The 22,996-nt window shown below is 37.9% G+C and overlaps 2 protein-coding genes across 2 annotated transcripts in view; one reads left to right on the forward strand and one right to left on the reverse strand.

The window, feature by feature from the left end:
- Nucleotides 1-1,312: 1,312 nt before the first annotated feature.
- Nucleotides 1,313-12,706, reverse strand: LOC132096757 (procollagen C-endopeptidase enhancer 2-like). The gene is made up of 9 exons (XM_059502345.1): nucleotides 12,436-12,706; nucleotides 12,032-12,140; nucleotides 11,055-11,310; nucleotides 10,212-10,339; nucleotides 9,950-10,086; nucleotides 8,622-8,788; nucleotides 8,210-8,293; nucleotides 5,582-5,749; nucleotides 1,313-1,645 (listed from the first exon to the last, which is right to left on the reverse strand). Exons 1-9 carry the CDS (start codon nucleotides 12,504-12,506, stop codon nucleotides 1,515-1,517), a joined length of 1,251 nt encoding a protein of 416 aa, XP_059358328.1. The 5' UTR covers nucleotides 12,507-12,706; the 3' UTR covers nucleotides 1,313-1,514.
- An 8,410-nt stretch (nucleotides 12,707-21,116) lies between these two features.
- The window catches only part of LOC132096758 (ephrin type-B receptor 3-like), a 41,348-nt gene continuing 39,468 nt past the window's right edge, over nucleotides 21,117-22,996 (forward strand). The window contains exon 1 of the mRNA XM_059502346.1: nucleotides 21,117-21,659. Within this exon, the coding sequence (XP_059358329.1) occupies nucleotides 21,596-21,659 (64 nt within the window). The 5' untranslated portion in view covers nucleotides 21,117-21,595. The remainder of the gene's footprint in view (nucleotides 21,660-22,996) is intronic.

Below are 22,996 nucleotides of genomic sequence, written 5' to 3' on the forward strand. Positions count from 1 at the left end.
TGCTACATTTCTCCAAATCTGTTCCAATGATGAAACAAACTCATCTACTTCTTGGAAGACCTGAGGGAGACGGAATCTCAAGGAAATTCTGATTTCTGTGTGAACTATTCCGTAATAATTGTGCATAACTGTTTTGATTTATTCATTGACTCATTAAAATGATTATTTCAGTTGAGCCAGATTGTAAATAGCTGGATATTTTTACAGTGCGTCAATAAAGGTGTCCACAAGAAATATTTGAGCCATGTAGATATCTGCACATTCATTCCGTTTGTTATTTAATCAAGCTTAGATGCAGCTGGCAACCTGTTTTGGCTTACAGACCCACATTTTGGATGTCAGTCTAAACAATATTTGCTCATCCAGGGAAGCGCATTGTAATCTAGAGGAGGAAATTATACGGTGAAATGTGAGTCGAAAGCAGAACTAATGCCAAAATCAAAATCTTTTCAAGCCATTTCAGCTCTCCAAATAGACAGAAATAATAATTAAACCAGCATCCACGTCATTTAACAGTGGCTAGAAATGTATTTATAAAAGCAAACACTTTCCTGGACTCTGCCTCCTATTTACATTCATCACTGCCACTGTTGAGCGAGTCCAGCTCTCCTCTAGAGAGAGTCTCTCAGTGTCACTGTGAAACTCCAGATGTGTCTGAGTTTCTGGGATCATTTCAGCCGAGCTGAGTGTTCCCCTTTGACAACTGTACCATCACGTAGAGCTACGCTTGATTTCACCCAGGAGAATACCGGAAGCCCCCTCTGGGCACAGTGGATTCACTTAACAATGTGCCTCATTCTCTCTACTGCATTATATTACTGGAGAGAAACTCTAGCAGATCTCAGTATTTTAATGAGTTTGCTGCCCAGCTCCAACACTAATATGCCAGTTTAAATGCCAAAGTAGATTTCTTCAATAAATGTATATATATTTCTTCATTCTTATATATATATATATATAGATAGATAGATAGATAGATAGATAGATAGATAGATAGATAGATAGATACCAATTACACAGTGCACTTCATTTTGACAACATTTCATTTTGTCATCTTCAATCTTCCTTCACTCATTACAACACTAGATAGATTAGATAAATGTCAGATTCAAAGGCCAGCATGTCGAGATCTCCTGGAACGTAAATGTCACCACCCCGCAGCTACTGCAAATGACAGTTTGTTTTGTAGCGAGTGCTTTCATTCATATACAGGTTTTTCTAGAAAGCTCTGCAGCTCAACTAAATGTGAGGGAATCATTGATTCATGTGGTCAAATATATTTAAAAACACAAAAAATGATCACAGTAAAACACAATAAATGATCCTCAACGTAAAAAAAAAACATAAACATACAAACTATAGATTTTTTAAATGTTCTGTATTGGAGTAAACGTGCTTCAGAAATATGAAACAAATTAGACCACTCTTAAATACTGAAAGAATCCTTCAGGTATGAATGTTATCAAAAGCGTGAAGTCATAGAAATGAACAGTCATGGAGGTGACCCGTGTGCATTAGCAGCGTATGTTCTTCAGCACTCCCAGATCCCGTTGCTTCTTGGTTTTGAAGGCCATCACAAAGTTATGAGGAGACACAACACCCTGTCCCTGTTCTCCTGTCTGTCCCATAACAATGTAGTTAAGCCCTGAAACCAAACAAATGAGTGAATGAATTAAATGGCAGTTCCATATGTTGCTCATTGTTTCAGTGGTTCTGCTTTGACTTTGAAAAAAAAGTTAATGTTCTTTTAAATGTACATTGCTTAATATTAAACCATTCACCCAAAATTGAATCTTCTGTCAACTTCTGAAAAAAAAAAAAAAAAGCTGTACCAAACCTGTATGAGTTTCTTTCTTCTGTTGAACATAGAAGATATTTTGAAGAATGTTGGTAACCAAAATAACTCTTCTTTTGTATTCAGCAAAAGAAAGACTTTCATATAGGTTTAGAATAACCTGAGGGTGAAAAATGATGACAGAACATCTTGTTTATTGAACTATTGTATAAAAACTATCACAATCGTGCTGTTTCTGTTCTGTAAAAAAAAAATCTAATTTATATGAAAATATGGTTAGATATAGGGTTATGAAATATGGAAAGAGTGTAATGTCGTACATTGCAATGGTAAACAAATATATCTTAATGTAATTTCTATTGAAACTTGTATGATGTGTAATTAAATGTATTTGCAATTTAGTACATTTAAAATATATTACAATGAAAAATTATATCAAATAACAAATTTCAGTTAAAATTACAATTGTGCTTTACTATGTTCATAAGCACATCAAAACAAGTTTACATCTTTAAAGCATGACAAACGTAATGATTTCATATGTACTTTAAATTAATTTTAACAATAAATGTGTGCAAAGTGCTCTGTTCTTTAACTCTTTCCCCGCCAGCATTTTTGAAAAAATGTAAAGTATATTTTATTACATTATAATATATTTTGCTGTATGAATATTTGAATATGCAATACACCAAAATAAAGATCAGAGCCTCTACTTTTAAACAAAAAAAAAATCTGTTTTATTCTAGCTTAAAGCATTCCTTTTTTATCAACACTTAAATATAGGTAGGCTTCATAAAAATGCATGATTTTGAGCAAAAAGCTGAGAAAATCGCATTTTTGTCAAAAACTTCATCTGACTAATATTCAGTACCATTATTAAAGCATAAATCCAGTAAATGGCTTCCATCAACACGTCAAAAGCTTGCACAGACATATACCGTATTTTCCGGACTATAAGTCGCACCTTTTTTCATAGTTTGGCTAGTCCTGTGACTTATAGTCAGGTGCGACTTACAACCCGAATTCCAGAAAAGTTTTTTTAATTTTAATAAAATGAAAACTAAAGGAATTTCAAATCACATGAGCCAATATTTTATTCACAATAGAACATAGATAACATAGCAAATGTTTAAACTGAGAAATTTTACACTTTTATCCACTTAATTAGCTCATTTAAAATTTAATGCCTGCTATAGGTCTCAAAAAAGTTGGCACGGGGGCAACAAATGGCTAAAAAAGCAAGCAGTTTTGAAAAGATTCAGCTGGGAGAACATCTAGTGATTAATTAAGTTAATTGATATCAGGTCTGTAACATGATTAGCTATAAAAGCTTTATCTTAGAGAAGCAGAGTCTCTCAGAAGTAAAGATGGTCAGAGGCTCTCCAATCTGTGAAAGACTGCGTAAAAAAATTGTGGAAAACTTTAAAAACAAGAGAAACTGGAGAAATCTCTGTGCGTAAGGGACAAGGCCGGAGACCTTTATTGGATGCCCGTGGTCTTCGGGCTCTCAGACGACACTGCATCACTCATCGGCATGATTGTGTCAATGACATTACTAAATGGGCCCAAGAATACTTTCAGAAACCACTGTCGGTAAACACAATCCGCCGTGCCATCAGCAGATGCCAACTAAAGCTCTATCATGCAAAAAGGAAGCCATATGTGAACATGGTCCAGAAGCGCCGTCGTGTCCTGTGGGCCAAGGCTCATTTAAAATGGACTATTTCAAAGTGGAATAGTGTTTTATGGTCAGACGAGTCCAAATTTGACATTCTTGTTGGAAATCACGGACGCCGTGTCCTCCGGGCTAAAGAGGAGGGAGACCTTCCAGCATGTTATCAGCGTTCAGTTCAAAAGCCAGCATCTCTGACGGTATGGGGGTGCATAAGTGCATACGGTATGGGCAGCTTGCATGTTTTGGAAGGCTCTGTGAATGCTGAAAGGTATATAAAGGTTTTAGAGCAACATATGCTTCCCTCCAAACAACGTCTATTTCAGGGAAGGCCTTGTTTATTTCAGCAGGACAATGCAAAACCACATACTGCAGCTATAACAACAGCATGGCTTCGTCGTAGAAGAGTCCGGGTGCTAACCTGGCCTGCCTGCAGTCCAGATCTTTCACCTATAGAGAACATTTGGCGCATCATTAAACGAAAAATACGTCAAAGACGACCACGAACTCTTCAGCAGCTGGAAATCTATATAAGGCAAGAATGGGACCAAATTCCAACAGCAAAACTCCAGCAACTCATAGCCTCAATGCCCAGACGTCTTCAAACTGTTTTGAGATGCTACACCATGGTAAACATGCCCCGTCCCAACTATTTTGAGACCTGTAGCAGAAATCAAAATTGAAATGAGCTCATTTTGTGCATAAAATTGTAAACTTTCTCAGTTTAAACATTTGCTATGTTATCTATGTTCTATTGTGAATAAAATATTGGCTCATGTGATTTGAAAGTCTTTTAGTTTTCATTTTATTAAAATTTAAAAAACGTCCCAACTTTTCCGGAATTCGGGTTGTATTTATCAAAATTAATTTGACATGAACCGAGAGAAATGAACCAAGAGAAAACATTACCGTCTACAGCCGCCAGAGGGCGCTCTATACTGCTCACTGCTCCTGTAGCATACACTGAGCAGCATAGAGCGCCCTCTCGTGGCTGTAAACGGTAATGTTTTCTCTTGGTTCTTGGTTCTAAATAAATGCGAATTATAGTCCAGTGCCACTTATATATGTTTTTTCCCTCGTCATGACGTATTTTTGGACTGATGCGACTTATACTCAGGTGCTACTTATAGTCCGAAAAATACGGTACCACTTCCTAGATCAACATTTTACTCCGTAACATTATGCAGTTTTCATTTATATGCTGTCTATTGCTGGTCCACGTTATTTTTAATAAGCATCTATTTATATAAGAGATTCCTTGTTTCTCCATCCTGTTCATGTGTGGGGGTTTTTCGGGAGGTTTTGTACTTGTTCAGAAGATGTGTAATAGCGCCCCCGAGTGTATAACAGTGAAAACACGAAAAGCCGTAAAAACTCATTGATGGCGGGGAAGCGTTGTCTTCTAAATGACGAGATAACACTTTACCCGCCATTGACGAGTTAAGTACAATTATTTGTCCATTTAACTGTTTTATAACAGAAGAACACAGCCATGTACTGCATATACAGTATATGATATCGACTTCATATAATGTGAGGCAAAGTATAAAATATTTAGTTTAATCCCTTGCTTCTCACCTCAACAAAGGTTCCACTTCAAACGATTAATGTTAAACTGTTCCTCTCAACTGCCAAAAACTGTTCCTGCAAATTTCAACACGCATTCCTCTATGGCACATTTCTAGAAATTTCCCTCAAAACAAAACAGTTGCTTTGCAGATTTTCCGAGCAGTGGCTTGATATTTCGACACTAAGTGAGCTGAGGTGAAGCATGGCACAATAAAGTCCCATACCATCCATGTGGTTAAAGAGAATTATTATTCTAGCTGTCCGGGATTCAAGGAAACCAACTGAGACTCTCTCCTGAGCGAGCTTAAGTTACACACCGTGGCGCTGAAATGGCATATCCTGCCGGAAATATCTCAACACCACAAATGGAGCCAAAGGACTTTGGGGGAGCTCGAAACTTTGCAAACTTTCACCTTCCAAAATCCACCTCAATCAACTACAAACATCTGCTGGACTGGCCAAGTGTTCATCATGCTGGGATGGTTTCAATTCAAATGATTAAGGTTGGAAGTTCTGTAGATCAAGGAAAGGGTAAAGATACTCGCCTCTTCTGACCAGAGGGCATTTTTTACAGAGGACCGTGACTTTGGTGCTCATGGTCTTCCCAGCCTGTTGGATGGCTAAACTTCCTTCCTTATAAAGGTGCAGGATGGAGAAGGTGGCGAGGACGCAGTGGTCCCTCATGGCTGCTGAGATAAGGGTGGCGGTAATCACTGTAAGGGAAAAAAGACTGTATATTCACCGAATCATGCTTTCGTCTTTGAACAATTGCATAAAACGTGTGTGCACGGTAATGTATAAAGAATGTATAGTTCTGCTATGCATGCTGCCGTTTTTACAGCACTCAGCAGCTTTACTGCCACTGCAATTAAAAAAAAGAGCTGAGTCTCAGTATCAGCCTGAATACATTTCCCATCTATAAGCATTATTAAAACAGAGACGGAGACCGAGAGGTTTAGTTCACTTTTAAAACCAGCATAGTGCATTGTTTCTGTGAACAGAATTAGGTTTACATAACTTCAAGGTGTTATACTATTTTTTTTAAGCAACCTGTTTGTAAATGACAAATTATTTTATTGTATCAAGTTATTATAAAGTGATAGCAATACACTATCGTTCAAACATTTAGAATAATTGCAGTGTCTTTGGTTTTTGACGTTTTAAAAACATTGCGAAATATTATTACAATTTAAAATGACTTTTCTGTTTTAATATAAAAAAATTAAAAAAATGTATTCCTGTGATGCAGAGCGTAATTTTCAGCATCACCAGCTCAGTTATTATTGGTAATCATAACATAACATAAATGGTTTTATTGTTACTTTTGATCAATCTTAAGCATCTTTAATGAATAAAAATATTTAAAAAATGCTCTTGTTAAAATCATACTTGCCTTAAAATTTTGAACGGTGTATCATGGTTTCCACAAAAATATTAAGCAGCAAAAAGTGATTTCAAGAAATATAAGAAATGATTCTTTCGCACCAAATCCATCTATTAAAATAATTTGTGAAGGATGAAAACATACAAGTGATTTGTGTCACATGAATACATTACATTTTTAAATATGTTCAAAAAGAACTGTTCAAATGTTTACTGTATTATTGTATTTATTTCAAATAAATGCATGCCCTGGTGAGCGTAAGAGACTTTTACAAATATGAAACATTCAAATCAAATTGTGATTATACAGATTGTGAAATGATACTTCATAGCTAAACAAGACTGTGGCGAGTGGGGCGGGGCCGAGGGACGTGGGAACAGGGAGTGAGGCCGGCAATGATTGGGCAAATCAGTGGCACCTGCGGCCCAACGCCGGTCTCGAGTCCCACGTAGGAGATGGAAGGATATAAAACTGGAGCGACGACAGTGAAGGACGAGAGAGGACCAGGCCTGGGATTTTAGTTGTGTTTTGGTTTTTATTTGAGCGCACCAGTCGTCCGTGAGGGGCTGGTGCGCTGTTTTGTGTTTATTTGGATTATTAAAGTTTCAGTTGATTGTCCGCCGGTTCCCGCCTCCTTCTTCCCGATGATTATGGAGTTTTAATTCATTACAGTGGTGCGGAAACCCGGGAGAAGGAGGGACGCGCTGCTGAAGATCCCTCGCCGCTGTGGGGAATCCGCGGTGCCACAGAGCAGGCGAGGAGGATGCCGCCATGGACGCTCGAGGCGGTGGGCTGGAGCGAGTTGCCGGGGACGGGCGAGCTCGCTGCCGACCGCCCGCTATCTGGAGGGGCGGCTGCCTTCCGTGAGGGAGCGGAGGAGTCGGTGCCGTTCGCCAGAGAGCCGGAGCCTGCTGCCGTCCGCCTGAACGGGGAGGAGCAGGGAACGGGGGACTCCTGCCGGCTGCCCAAAACCGGAGGAGCCGTCGCCGTCCACCAGGCGGCGGAGGAGTGTCGTGCCATCCGCCGAGGGCCGTCCAGTGCCACCGCCAGGCACCGCGGAGGAGATCGCCCAGCCGGTGGAGTGCCGAGCAGCAGTGCGTCTGGGAACCGGAATTTTTTTTTCTTTTTTTTTTTTCTCTCTCCTCTCTCTCCTCTCTGTCGCTCCTCCTTTCATCTCCTTTTCTCTCGCCTCGTCTGTCCTACCCCCAGGTTCCCGCAGGTCCCCGTGAGCGGTCCCCCCCGGAGGGAGGGGGGGGGAGTAGAGCGCAGTCTCGTGGGTACCCCCCGGCCTGCGAGGGGCGATGGGGGTATGTGGCGAGTGGGGCGGGGCCGAGGGACGTGGGAACAGGGAGTGAGGCCGGCAATGATTAGGCACATCAGTGGCACCTGCGGCCCACCGCCGGTCTCGAGTCCCACGTAGGAGATGGAAGGATATAAAACTGGAGCGACGACAGTGAAGGACGAGAGAGGACCAGGCCTGGGATTTTAGTTGTGTTTTGGTTTTTATTTGAGCGCACCAGTCGTCCGTGAGGGGCTGGTGCGCTGTTTTGTGTTTATTTGGATTATTAAAGTTTCAGTTGATTGTCCGCCGGTTCCCGCCTCCTTCTTCCCGATGATTATGGAGTTTTAATTCATTACAAAGACGAATTTGTTTAATGCCTTTGTAAAAGCCCTAAATATGTGAAAAAGTGCCTGAAGCTGGAATATCAAAGAATCTCCCAGAATTCCCTTCTGTTATTTTTGTTTGCAGAAAGCAAAAACACATTTGAACCAAAAAGTGGCCACTCACCAAAGTTGCTCGAGCAGTAATGGCTTTCAATTGTTCCAGTCCTTTTGCATTTCTGCTTGCAAAGACCTTCTGAATATGTAAGGGCTTTTTGGAAAAGAAGGTGGAAAGATTAGCTTTAATAATGCCCAGCTACAGTATGTCCTTATACACTAAAATGGAGTATAAAACACAGCAAAAGTCACATACATTTATTTCTGTTAAACCACTTTAGTTACAAAATAGAAGCACATTAGTCTTCTGTGTGACCGAACTAATGTTTTCCATATGATCCAAACATAATAAATCTTCAATACATTCCAATGTCATTACCTACACACATTTATTCCCATAATGTGCAGCAGTTTTACACCGTGCCGCTACTTGCATTTTTCATTTGAAATGAAACCTTCTGGAAAGTGGGCTGTGGACTGACCTGCGGGCGATGTGGTGGGTGGGACAGTGCTCATGGGGGTGAGGGGGGCACTGGCTGTGCTGAGACTCCGTGATTTAAAGCGGTAATGGCCGATGAATCCATCCGCAGTTAGACTCAGGTCTGACAGGAACAGGATGAAGAGATGATTGCCATCAGAAGAAATTGGCCTATAAGACAAAATAAATAAATAATTTTGGATATTATCATATATCCTTCATAGTATCTCTGAAAAAGAAAACTTTATCTACCGTGTGGATACACTTTATTAATCATAAAAGGCTCAGTAGGTGTATCGGAAATAAGGCATTGTATTGACTGATTAAATGTACGGTACCGTTCAAAATTTTGGCAGAATTTAAATTTGTTTTTGAAAGAAGTCTCTCATGGTCACAAAGGTTGCATTTATTTAATGAAAAATACAGTTAAAAAAAAGAACAAATATAGTCAAAACAGAAATATTGTGAAATATTTGTACAATTCAAAATGTTTTCTTTTTGAATATACTGAAAATACTTTTTTCCTGTGATGCAAAATTTTTAGGTAGTCATTAGTGTCACAGAATCCTTTGGAAGTCATTCTAATATTCTGATTTGGTACTCAGTTATTATCAATTATTATTAATGATTTATTATTAATAATGGTTTTAATTATAATGTATTATTAGTGCCAAATTTGTTTTTAAGTAAAAAAAAAAATTAAGGATTCTTTGATGAACAGAAAGTTCAATAAACAGCACTTGCATGAAATGAAAATCTTTTGTAACATTTTAAAAAAGTGTTTTACTGTCAATTGTATGAAATTAAATACATTTAACGGATTCAATTTAATGTGTTCTTGCAGAATAAAAGTAATCATTTATTTTTCTTTTCATTTTTTCCTTACTGACCCCAGACTTTTGAATGATTGTACATTTTTCACAAAAATATTGTGACAACTGTTTTCAACATTTTTAATAATAATGAATGTTTTTCGAGCAGCAAATCAGCATATTAGAATGATTTCTGAAGGATCATTAGACACTGAAGACTGGAGTAATGATGCTGAAAATTCAGCCTTACCATCAAAATAATAACTCACAAATGTACTGTATTTAAATAGAAAACAGTCACTGTAATACTATTTACATTCCTAAAAAAATCAAATAAATGCAGCATCTTCCACAAACATTCGAAAGTGTAGACCTGTTATACACTCAAATAAGACTCTGTATTAAATAGTGAGGAAAATTACAATAATGTTGCATCAACCATTGAAAAATCCATACCAGTCTAAATACTGGAGGTAAATTGTGTATTGGTGCATATTATGTGATGGACTGAGGGTCTCACATGGGTGGGCTGTCTCCACAAAACTTGCCAATCTTCCGTGACTCATTCGTTTCTCCACCATTAAACACAGCCACATGGTCATAGCGGCAGTAGCTGTCTCTCTCCACATCAAACTTCTCAAACTTCAGCTCAATGATCTGAGAGGGAGAAGATCATTTGCAATTTAAATAAGATATCTATTCATACTCATCCTGTCAAGGTGCTGCCAGTGACGCATGACTTGTAACATGATCTGAAAAGCATAGAAATTATGAATTTTTACCTGGTCTTGAGGTGCAACAATATGCCAGGAACAAGTTACTCCTGCTGGGTAGTCTTTATCTGGCCAGTTAGGGGTCTTTATCGTCCCGGAGGGTTCGTCTAAAAGACCCCCACAATACCGGTCACCTGCTATGAACAATCATTAGATTACCATTAGTTGGATGACATGGAATACAGATTTGAGGCAAAATCTGTCGGTTTTAAAAACAGGATCTGCATTTTCAAGCACTTAAATAAATCTTTGTGCATCAAAATCCCTCGTTTCCCAGTAATAAATTCAACAAATTTGCGACAACTGAACATAACACTTCTGACCAGCCAAACATGTCAGTCTCTGAGTAACGTATTTTATTTAAACACAAAATAAGCATCATTCCATAAAATAAGTATAATGAACTATGTCTCCAGCATGTTATCATGTCTGTCAAAAACGGTTGGAATATTATAATTAAAAACATTGATATAAAACACTCGTAGGCATCAGTCACTTAACTGAATACTCGCCAGCTAAGAAATCAATAGCCTAGTTATTATCACGTCATCGATGTCTGCACAATGCATGGTCCAGTGAGTACACTACCGGATATATTGACTACTTCATCATTGAAAGAGGATCGATTTTGATTACCCCTGCAGATTTTGGGACATTTATTTGAAATACTGAGGTCTGTAGTAAAAAAATCCAGAAATGTAAGTGTGCATTTACAGTGCACTAAACACAGACTCTATTTTCGGAGGATTCAAATGACCTGATGAGCAAAATAAAGCACAGTCAAGCTGAACTTAAATAACAGGGAAGGCCACTTTCTATATTTGGATGGTAATGAGTTGGTAGACTTGTCACCTCTTTCATTTGGGCGAATCGCTGAGTATACAGCAAGGAAACCACTCCCAGCTATGTTGGCATCTGACACCATGACCACTTGCATCTTGTTTCCATTGGTGACCAGCGCTCCGGGTTTGGTGGTACCACAGAAGCGGCCGAGACGCTGCCCATTGATGTGGCCATCGTATACATCAACAAAGTCATATCTGCAAAGACTGTCACTCTCAAGATCCAGAGCTCTGAACAAGAGGGAGACAACCCTCCCTTGAGGAACCTGGAGATGGTTAAAAAGAGTCAATACAGATGGCATAACATGTACAATTGTTACATTGTATTGTAAGATCAGATTGAGAAGAATAAAGAATTACTTTTTAGCATAAATATCTACCCACATCTTTACCCAGCTTTCTATATTTTAATTTAAACCGCAAAAGTGGCACAGAAGCGCTTCTGAAGTGGCATATGGGTGTCTTTAAACAGACTGTTCAATGCTGCTCAGAGGTGGCATAAATGAATTACAAATACAAACACTACTGATGAAGCAGGTCAGAGCAGGCTTTTATGCATATTATGTCTTTACAAAGAATTTTGAGAAGTCACAGAGCAGCCTTAACTCTGCTGTGTAAAGATGACTTAAAGCTGCTTAAAATATGTAAATATGTAATGCCACATTAAATCCTGACTAAATAATGCCAGCTCTGACCCACCTTAGCCCCAAAGTATATGGTTATGTATTTATGCCACCTCTGAGCAGCTTTAAACAGTCCGTGTAAAGCTATCTAAATGCCTCTTCAAATGCATTTTTGCAGTAAATTTGACATTAGTCTCCAAAAATCGTATAAGGTCACAGCTAATTAAATAGTTATATTAATTATTAAGGTTTTTTATTTGAGACAGAGAGAGGTTAAATGGGGGAAATCATAGTGGGAAACATCTCCTTTGATAGAAAGGCCATTTAAAGACTGATATCTCCCACAGTTTTCACATGTCCTTACAGTAATTCTCCACACACATTTGTTGTTGGGCGGGTAGACACCGGGATACCCCTGACTCCCAATCAGTCCTGTGTCTCCAGTGAAGTTCCCGCCACATGTGAAAACTGGTCTACAACGGGGACATATGGGAAAGCACACAGTTTGGAACTCATCAGGACTTCACAAGGACTTCAGTGCTCCTATTACTCAAATTATGCGCACCATTAGTACTAGTTAATAATATTAATGAACAAAACCATATATGCTTTGATGTTGTAATAAATCAGCAAATAATATAACAGGCTACAGGAACAATGTATAATGTTACAACAAACCGGATTCTTCATTCGTTAAAAATCATATCAGAGCTTTAAATTCTTTATGGAGCATAATACAGAGTTCTAAATATTTATTTAGGAATTTACCTTCGATGTCGTTGCGTAAAAATGACGCTGAACAGGAAAGTGCTCGCGATGATCCAGATTATAATCCTCATTGTATGAGGCGCGTTTGAACAAATGTGACATTCAGAGAGAAAGAGAAGTAAAGTCTCCAGAGATATATACTGCTGACTGACTGACTGCTGCCTATGAATGTGCTGCTTGTTCTGCGAGAACTGCAGGGAGCAGTTTCCCTAAAATCCTGAAAGTGAGAGCAACTCGTTTCGCATTCACGCTGAAGTATTGTGGAGGTAGTTAAGTACGTTTCTTTTATTAGGAACCTAAATGCGATTCAACTCCAGAATGCGTTTATGTGATGCAAATATAGCCAGTTTAATAACAGGGATTTAAATGTGTTTTGTGCAAAATATTTAGTAGGCCTACTTCATGTCTGTAATGCGACTTTATCTCCGTATAGCCTGCAATACCTATTTTTAAAATAGCATACTTTTAGATAGTTTAAAGTGTATCTAATCATTTGATTTACTTCCTTGCACTTCACACTGATGGAAGACCACTAGATGTCTACCTTGCACAAGATTTTATCAAACTTCCTATACTGTATTTTAATATGGCCAAACTACGTTATGTATATTAATTATAATTTACGAGCAACACCTCGGCTTAGACCAATAATAGGCTAATGTATAAGTGGAGACTAGTCAGGTTAATCAGAAATGAGTTAAAGATCAAACTGACCCTAATGAAGACCCTCTTGGCCTATCAACAACATTCATCTGTTCATCTGCATTTGTTCTCACTTGTTATGGCTGCAGTTTTGATTTGATCCTGATTGGTTATCTTAAAAATGTATTGATTGTTGCTGTGTCACGCCAAGCATGGGGTTGGAAACCTCCTTATCAGTGAAATTCCAAAAGCAGTCAAAGTTTAGCATTTTTTCTTATAAAAGAAAAACTAAGTAACATGAACACGGTGTTACCAGTAACCAGATGCAATATAACTCTAAATGCTATTATGTTTTTAGGTTTTATGAGCATAAGTCTTCCCGGAGGAAAACTTTATTGCTCCACAGTTGCTCTTTCACAGCTCAGGAGATGATTTCCCATTTTAGTTTCATTTAGATATTAACTTGAACACGATTTTACAAGTAATAAAAAGATAAGCACATGGGACAATCACTAACAAACAATGTATATCTTGTATAGATCTTGTATCAAGGTTTGCAGCATTGGGATCTCTACTAAAAGCCTATTGGAGTCACGTGATAATACTAGCGTCTTTTTCTCCAAAGAAAAAAATCTTTCTCAGAAGTCTCCATTTGTTTTCCAATTAATTTCTTTGTCGTCTAGGAGAACCTATTAAAATGTTTATAAAAGATCTCATTTATTATTTTTCTCTCCCATGTGGTCTTCTGATTCTGAACAGATTTGAATCACAAGGCACATTGTGCATTCTTCTCGGAAAGACAACAACCCTTATCAGAGAGCAACATGTGGGAGGAATTCCTGCTTTACTCTGAATATTACATACAGATTTGAGCAATTTCCTGCAAACCAAATGTTTGTTGATTGCCCTCTAGCATAGCTTGGCCCACCGCAAAATGAGGATAAGTGATTTTTACGATGCACTTACAAGGCTTTATTTATTATACTTGTCTCTGAGCCCTGGCACCACCATTGAATTGGCCTCTGGCACCACAGACAAGGGCTTCTATTTGGGCCGAAGCCATTCTATGGATTAATATCAGGCTTAATGGAACGAAATGTAGCCATACAGCCAAGTCGGTGACATATAATTCATTAATGCAAACTGTTTGCCCAAGGGAACGAACTGACCTAGTAATATTTACTCAAGTGTAAATTAGCATCTAATGACTCCACTACAGGTATTAGGTGCAAAGGGGAATCGACGGTGAAACCGACAGGACTCCTTTCAGAACCTTTCGCCATGCTCTCTACCTTTGAAAGAAGATCAGATTTCAGTGCTTTTCTGAAGTTTTACCCAGATGTGGGTTCACTGGCAGGCTCAAAATGGATGTCAGTCTGACTTTATGGGAAACAACTCTGTAAACAATTTACATGTAAACAATTACAGGCAAATTGAAGGAGCCCACCCCTTTGTCATGGGGACTAGAGTTTCAAATATGCACATGGAAGTCATGAAGACCATTACATGGTTTGTTTTTGTATGCGAGGGTCCAAATATCATATGTCAGCTTGTGCTTCTGCTGGAGTCTGTGTTATGGTGAAGCCAGTTCTACTTTCCCTGGATAGTTTGTGAGTGTGTGGCAGTCATATAGAACAGCCTCGGTAAATATCCCCTACCCAGCCCCCCGGTAAGCTGGTTTTCATTCACACTGTTATCTGAGCCCACTCCCAAAAGACACACAGTCAAGCGATGCCAGACCCTGCTTAGTGTTTGATCTACAGCTTTAATTGATTGAAAACTACGATGGTGCCTTTGAGGGAGGCTCGCAAAGGCAACGTTAAAATAGGTTCAAGGATAGAAGGAGACACGGATTTGGATCATTTAGTATTTATACCAGCTGTTGCCAATTCGGTGAAAATGTCTCAAAACAATGCAGTCTCACACTGGATAAATAGCAAATGGGAACACAGAAGGCAGGGAAATTGATTAATGGCACTGAATCGCATCTTATGTTTAGTATCAACCGTGATGTGAATTATTGAGTTGCACCTGTTCAGTACTTGGATTTAGTTTAATAAACCGACTGTATGTTTAAAAAAGAAAAGAAAAGAAAAGAAAAGAAGAGAAAAGAGAATGGCCGTTGCCAGTTACTAGTGCTTGGGGATTTGGTTATAATGAAATCTTCCATAAAAAAAATCGTTTTTTGGGTGATATTAAAATTAAAAAAGGCAGCTGCGAACCCATGAAGAATGGAAAAAGGAAATATTTGAGCACTGCATTAGGAAAATGCTCCAAGTCTGTCTCAGTACTTACTGTTTATAGCAAAACAACAGAAACAAACTAATCAGTCCTAGGGACAATTATTAGTTCAGAAAGATATTGGTTGGTTAATTTATAATGTTGTTATTGGACAATGTACAGAGAAACGTTTTACTCAGCTGGAGCAACAAATCAAATCTATCAAGAATGAAGCTATTGGTTTTGTGCCACGTGAAATTCAATCATCTCAATAAGCATGAAACTGCTTTTAAATGTCAGTGCAGATTCAATTGCTTCCATTTTAGTAATTGGTTTAGTTCATTCACCAGGATTTATTTTGCTTTGTCTCTACCATTCAAAAGTTTGGGGTCAGGATGAGTTTTTTTAAAGAAATAAATACTATTATTAATTATTAAGGATGCATTAAACTGATCAGAAATGACAGAAAAAACTATTACATTCATACAAAACATATATTTTAAATAAATGCTGTTCTTTCTAACTTTCTATTCATAAACAAAATTATTAAGGTTTCCACAGGAATATTAAGTAGCAAAACTGTTTTCAAGATTAATGTAAGAAATGCTTCTTCTTGAACACTAAATTGTCGTGAATGACTTTGCAGGAATCGTGTGACACTGAAGACTGGAGTAATGATGCTGAACATTCAGCTTTCCATCACAGGAATAAATTACTTTTTTAAATGTATTAAAATATAAGAACAAACATTTTTAATTGTAATAGTATTTCACAAAACAGCCCCAAACTTTGTAATGGTAATGTATTTCCAGATGTTTTATTTTCAGTAGGAGTTTTAAACAAACCCTGATTATTCGCCAAAAATTTCTGCAAATTTAATTTAAATGTGAAGACTGCTGTGAGAAGCCACAGGGATCACAAACCTCAAACCATAATCCCACTTGAACTAAGCGAAACTTCATTCAAATTCCCACACAGGGTAGATTAGTGAAAATACAGTGTAAAAAAGTGTTAAAACCCAAACATAATTTCCTCTCCTCAAGGACCTAGTTAATCAATGCTACGGACAAGTGCAGACAGGGGGAACACTCTCCAAATGGAAAATGAATTCTGAGTCAGCCCACTGGAGATTAAAAACGGGCAGCAAATGAATAATGGAGGAAGACCATGAAGCAAAAACAGCGTAAAAAAAAAAGTGCTGAATCATCCATATACCTTATTGAGATTGTCTCCCAATGAAAAAGTATAGCTGAAAAAAAAAATCCTAATGGAAATGTTTTCGCTTTCTTTTTGTTGTCCAGTTAAGGTATCCGTTCCTAATGTAGAAAACTGGGTGATGAAGAGATTCACATAATCTTCCCTGGACTCATTTGTATAAAGTGTCTCAAAGTAAAAGTGCTGATATAAGATATCCGCCAAATCTCATTCCACAGGAGAGGACCAAAAACTAATCCAAAATCACCGCCCCTGCCTTGAAACCTGACAATTGTTTACTGGTGTGCATCCAAGCACAGATGACCGAGGCTGCTCCAAACCGCTGAAAAGCGTGACTGAATATTTGTTTAATGAATGTTAAAGACTAGAAACCTACTCAGTGACTTCCCAGTGATTAATATAATGTATACAGTCATGCACATTTGCATGTTTTATTGAATTTAGTAATACTGCTTAGCAAAAATCATCCAATGAATGGAACACACGTGTAGTATGTTTGAATTTATGGATATCATATACTGTAATAGTAGGAGAAAAAAGTACCCAGATTAAATTTTGGCGTGTACATCTGATGGACACTTTACCATCCCATGAGGCATGAGTTGTGAATGGCAGTGAAGCAACACAACTGATGCCGTAAATCACATGAAAAGGACAATAAGTGGATTCAAACCCATCTCATGAGTAAACAAATTATATTAAATAATTATTTTGCATAAAAACATACTTTTTTTGCCCTTAAGCCCAACCCAAAACCTAACCATCAGTGGGATATAAACAGATCATACAATAATGTACAAATGGGATTGTTCAAAATAATACATAAGGAAAGGTACGAAGTGATCATATGAATTACCTGCCAATATACTAAAATATTTACGTTTTGCCATATGTTGAATTTCATTCATACTAAACACATTTTTAACCGTCATGAAAGTAGTATTTCATAGTACAGACATTACTGACAAGTCTTCTAAAGTGAAACGATAGATGTATGTGTGAAAGAATTAACCTCTTTTTTAACCTCGTTTGTTTATTGTTGCAATAATGGTCTCGGACTTATACTGACACCTAGTGGTTTGGATGTTGGTCATGTGATCTCAAAATGGCACACAACAGGAGGCAACCAGGCGGGAAGGAAGTCGACCGGAAGTTGAAGTCGGCCACATGCCGCCATCTTGTAGCAGAACTTCACTTATGTTAGCATCCCATTGACTCCCAATCAATTTGGCGTCACTTTGACAGAGAATAACTTTACATCTGAGGCGTTTAAAGACTCCATTTGTCCATTATTTATTTCTAAAGATACAATGTATAAAGGGCTCCATTACCTTCTATGTTACATTATGGCCCCGTAGAAACAGTTTTTGTAAAAATAGGCTAACGATTGCATCATAACCACTCGACTCTCTGTCGCACAGTAGAGAAATTACCGTACAGACCAGAGGAGAAGCTCACAGGCAATCGGGGAGACGTCAAGAGAGAAGCCCATTTTAAAATACTATACAAAATAATTAATCAGAATAATTACTCCTGCTCACTCACGCCAAAGAACTCCCCACTCAAGAACGCCGTCTCTGCAAGATTAACGATGGCAGTTTGCACGCACAGCTACTAGAAGATTTACATCTGTCAGACAGGTTGCTGATGTCATCAAGCTTAGTTTGAATCTGCGCATCAGAAACGGAAGTGCTAAAAATTGCTAAAAATGGGCTTCACTTGTCTCAATTGAGTTCCAATGGGGTCGCTGTGTCCATTTCTTTTACTGTCTATGGAGGCAATAAAACAGCTTTTATTGGTATACTGATATGACTGGAATCATCTAATGTGAGTGGACATTATTTTAAACACCTTAATTAATTGTAATTATTTTCAACATATTATTTTTATTTTATTTTTTTACGGAATCAAAAAATACTGAGTTCACCTTTTAAAAATATGAAATAGCAGAAAAGCAAAAATATATTTAATGCCCTGAATGTCTGAGCTTGATTCCATATTTTATAGGTGCACTTAGTATTTTTGCCTCCTTAGGAAAATACATACAAATAATTAGAAGTAATTCAACTGTTTAACCTCAAAAAGTTTAACATTTCAGTACATTAACTGATTAATGCAAAACATTCTTGAGGAAAGAGGTCAGGGCATTCTAAAATCTCTCTAAACACTTGCTGTCATTTGCTGCACCCATGATGTGTTGCAAGTCGGTGTTTGGTCCTTGTCATTGCCTAGCCGCTTAAATCATAATTGGGGTCAGTGAGGCCTTGATGATCATCACAAAGAAAGGAAAACAAAGAGTGTGATGAAGTGTTTTGAATAGAGAGGAAGTAGGTCGCAGCTATGGTCTGTTGCTTCTGTAATTATCAAATGCTTAAACGACTGAATAAATAGCCATTACCTGCTCATAGTTTGCCAAGTTAGAGCAGAAGAGAGCAGTGACCTTTGCGATTGCATTTAGCAGCTCTACTCCTGTTTTCTGAGGAATCTCGATATTCCTGTGATTCGCAGGCTCAGTGGTGACAAACTGAAAGCTGTTTTCATTGCCACGCCAGTCTATTGCACCCGTACGGCCCGAGTAGCTCTATATTTCAGCAGTGTCTTGAAAGCAAGCCACACAGGGAGAGCGCTTTATCCACCTCTGTCAGCTTACTGTATTGACTATGTGCCTGTCCTCCGGCAGCCTCCCTCTGTTCTCCTTCATATTTCTCTCTTCTTCCTGTCTTCTGTTCCCTAGCCAACCTCTGCCAGTGGCTAAGTGTCCAAACACTAAAAAACAAGCTCCTGTTGACATCTGCCGCTTGAAACAGATGTGAGGATGGCCGAGGATTTTACGTCTTGCGTGTATTACAAGGTCTGAATTTATGCTGCACGCCGCGTGATATTTTGATCAATGTCTTTTAGCATCTGCTGGTGAAATCACGACTATATCAGATGATCAGACCGTACCAAATCCCTGAGATTTGAACATTCTCTGAACCAGGTAATATTTGCATCATCAAAGATTGTCTTACCTGAAGATCGAAGCTTTTTCCCTTAAGAGTCTGAGTTGCGTTCTGTTTACTGCAAATCTCTGAATGATCTCCCCTAAATTCCCAGGTTCCATGATGCAATGATTAGGTTAAAATGCTGTAGTTCTTCTGCCGAGTTTATTTCAGAGTATGAATCATATATTTTCCCAGAGATTATATCATGTTCTTTGTGGTTGTGATTACTTCAGACTGAAGTAATCACAGCACTCCTCAGCAAGTTGAGGTGTTAAGACCAAACAAAGGATTTCGCAAGAAAAAAAAGAGGGGAAATTGGAACGCATTCTGAAAGGGTCTCTTAAGAAAGTTCTTTAATTAGCAGCAACAAGGGAATAAGAACATGTTTGTTTAAAAGTGTGAACTCTCAGTTTGCACTTTTATAGATAATTCCATAATTAAATATTCAAACGAATCAACACAAGTATTTAATCATTACAAAAATGACAACAACTAGAATCCAACATATACTTAACTGCTGTTCATTAAGCAATATTTTCTCCAAGACAAAATTAGCAGTAGCACTTTATTTTAGGTTCTCTTAACTAGCTGCTTCTTATCATGCATATTACTAGAATATTGGCCATTTATTAGTACTAATTAAGCACATATTAATGCCTTATTCTGCATGACCTTATTCTACATCTCTAATCCTACCCAATACCGAAACTTAACAACTACCTTACTATCTATTAATCAGAAGCAAATTAGGAATTTATTGAGGGACAAGTCATTGTTAATAGTGAGTAAGGGTTACCAAATTAACCAAAGAAGAAATCTAAACAAAACATATACTAATTTCGTCCTTTTATTTATTTATTTTTTGTAAAAGCGTTCTCTACGTCCCCAATTGGTTGTGATAACTTGATATGGAATATCAATTATAAATTGTTTTATGGTAAATTATACATTGTTGCAATCCTTGCTGTCTAAAATTAGCTTAGTTATTACCATCACAAAAGACTCGTTTTTACTAGTTCTACTGTTGTTTAATTTAATTTGTTACTTGATGAGTGTCAATTGGTATTTATAATACACTTCGAAATCAGTGATTAGGCTTTCGTGAAAACATGCAGATAATGAAAGAAACTGTTTGTGCTGATAGTGTAGTTTAAAGAATATTTTTCTCTATTTATGTTTGTCTTTTCAAATTAGTACAAGATTTTGCATGTGTAGCTGAATAAATAAGTTACTGTAGATCAAAATGAAGTAAGTGGTAACCAGACTGGATTTTATGTAATAAAAAAAAACTGTTGTGTAATAAGTACCAGATTACATTTCTGAAGTAATATTCAGCTCTGTGCATGATATCACTAATGTACAGCTTTGAAGATTGTTTACAGTATGCCATAACCTTCCTGTCAACATGCAGCCCATTATTTAATCAGCAGAAAGCTGGATGATGATTTTATTATTGGTGTTGGGTTACGCAAATATCCTGGTGGCCATTTGCCAAGTCACTCCCTTCTTAACTACATTACACCAATTCCTGCAGTAAATAAACAGTGAGTGGCGCTGTGCAACAAAGAATACTCACACATTAGCAATTTGCCACAACTCGGCTTATAGGGATTCTGGAGCTTTGTTTTGCCTTATAGTGGCATATACAATAAAATAGTTACACGTCGATTTAACACTTCTCTAAAACAAATAATGAAATGCATAAATAAAAGAACGTGGGGGAGTACTTGGTCTGTAAGTTATCAGCGGTATCCCGCAGGGTTTTGCCTTGGGACCAATAGAGCTTTCGCCCCCCATCCTTTCTTGCAACTGACACTCCTCCATGCAGTCGCAGAGAATCAACAGCTTCTTTCACACTGAGGATGAGGATGATGCCACACATGTAGACGAGCATGATAGACCGCGCTCACGATCGAGATCGTCCGTGGATTCCTTTGCGCAAACAGTTGTGAATGAAAAACGTGCATTTTTTTCTCCCAGGCTGAAATTTCTCAAGGCGTGAATTCGATCCTCCAGTCCGTGAATGCTGAGATTTAACGAGACTTTCTATCCCGGTGTCATATAGACAACAAGCTATTCATGTTGCAACCTCAAGCTTCATGACAATGGATTATTCGCTGTTATTATACAGCCTTTGGGTATCCGTTATTCTCGCTGTAGAGGGTAAGTGTAAATGCTCTTTGTTACAGGGCTACTCGGTATCCAAGCTGCTGTTAAATGGGCATCAGTTGGCTATTCCTTTTATTAATTCGACAGAATGTGTAATACAAAAAAAAATGTTCCTAACTAAAGCATGTGATCTACAAACCGCGCAGACTGTACTGGCTCAAAAACTTCTCGTTTGACGAAAACTTAAATAGCCTTGGTGGGATTTTGCCTTTTATTCGTAGGGCAGGGATGTAGATGAATATGCAAACGGCTGCAAATTTAAAATATTTTATGGCGTTTACAAATGAAAGTGAATAAATGAAAATACTTAATATATTAAGACCGTTTAGGTGTAGCCTTTACTGGTGACTGTTTGATTTTAGGGTTCATATAATCATTGCCAGGGCTCAGTGTGTCCGTTTCTGAATCATTAATGCATTTGTTTCCGATTATTCTGATAAATCTAGTCTCCGAAGGCCAGTTTTGTGGAAATGTTTTAATCCGTGTGGGATCCTGTTTGTGGAAGCTTTACACTAACCTGTGAGGTGTTTGTGTTATGGTATGTTCATGTATTTATACAGACGATGCTGTTTGTCCACATGCTCCGCACTTTTGTTAATATAGCATAATGCAAAACCGTAGACTAAACCAAATCTAATAGTAATTGTTGAACCAAGGTGCTTGTATACATTTAAGCATCTCTTTAATTTGATTGTAGAGTCTTGTGAATGACAGTGTACTGCTTTGATCGTTACTCTATTAAAAATCCCATGTAGCTGTTAGATTTTCAGATGAGCTTTGTGCTGAAAGCCCCCTGTTGCTCTGGTGTGACACATTTCACCCCAAAGGCTTTTAAGTCACCCAGATAGTGATGATAGCAGCATCACTTCAGTGTAATTGCCACACATGATGATTGGCTTGCATGATCACAGCTGTTCAAAGCACTATAAACTAGGTGAGAAAAGGGAGTCGCTTCAAAGTAACAATGCATTTCGAAATTAAATCCAAGACAGTTGTTTTTTGAAAACAGTGGTTAGGTGAAACGTGCCAACATTGAGCCTAGGTGTGGTTTCTGAAAAGCTACTGATACCTTTGAGGTTTGTTCACTTCACACTACATTCTTGTTAAGGACTCTCAATGAATGGGTTACTGTCCCTTTCATATTTTCTAGCCCTGAAATTGTAAATAAATATATTTTTACATTTGTAAAATTTGTTGTTTGCATATTTAAGAAAAATGCATACAAGCAGTTTGTCTCTCTCTTTCTCCATGTAATCGAATGCTTGAGAATGATTAATTTCATATTCCAAACAAATTGCTGATGGGCAAAAACAAGATTGTTCCTTGTTACA

The sequence above is a fragment of the Carassius carassius genome, chromosome 20 (genome assembly GCF_963082965.1).
Source record: "Carassius carassius chromosome 20, fCarCar2.1, whole genome shotgun sequence".
NCBI lineage: Eukaryota > Metazoa > Chordata > Actinopteri > Cypriniformes > Cyprinidae > Carassius > Carassius carassius.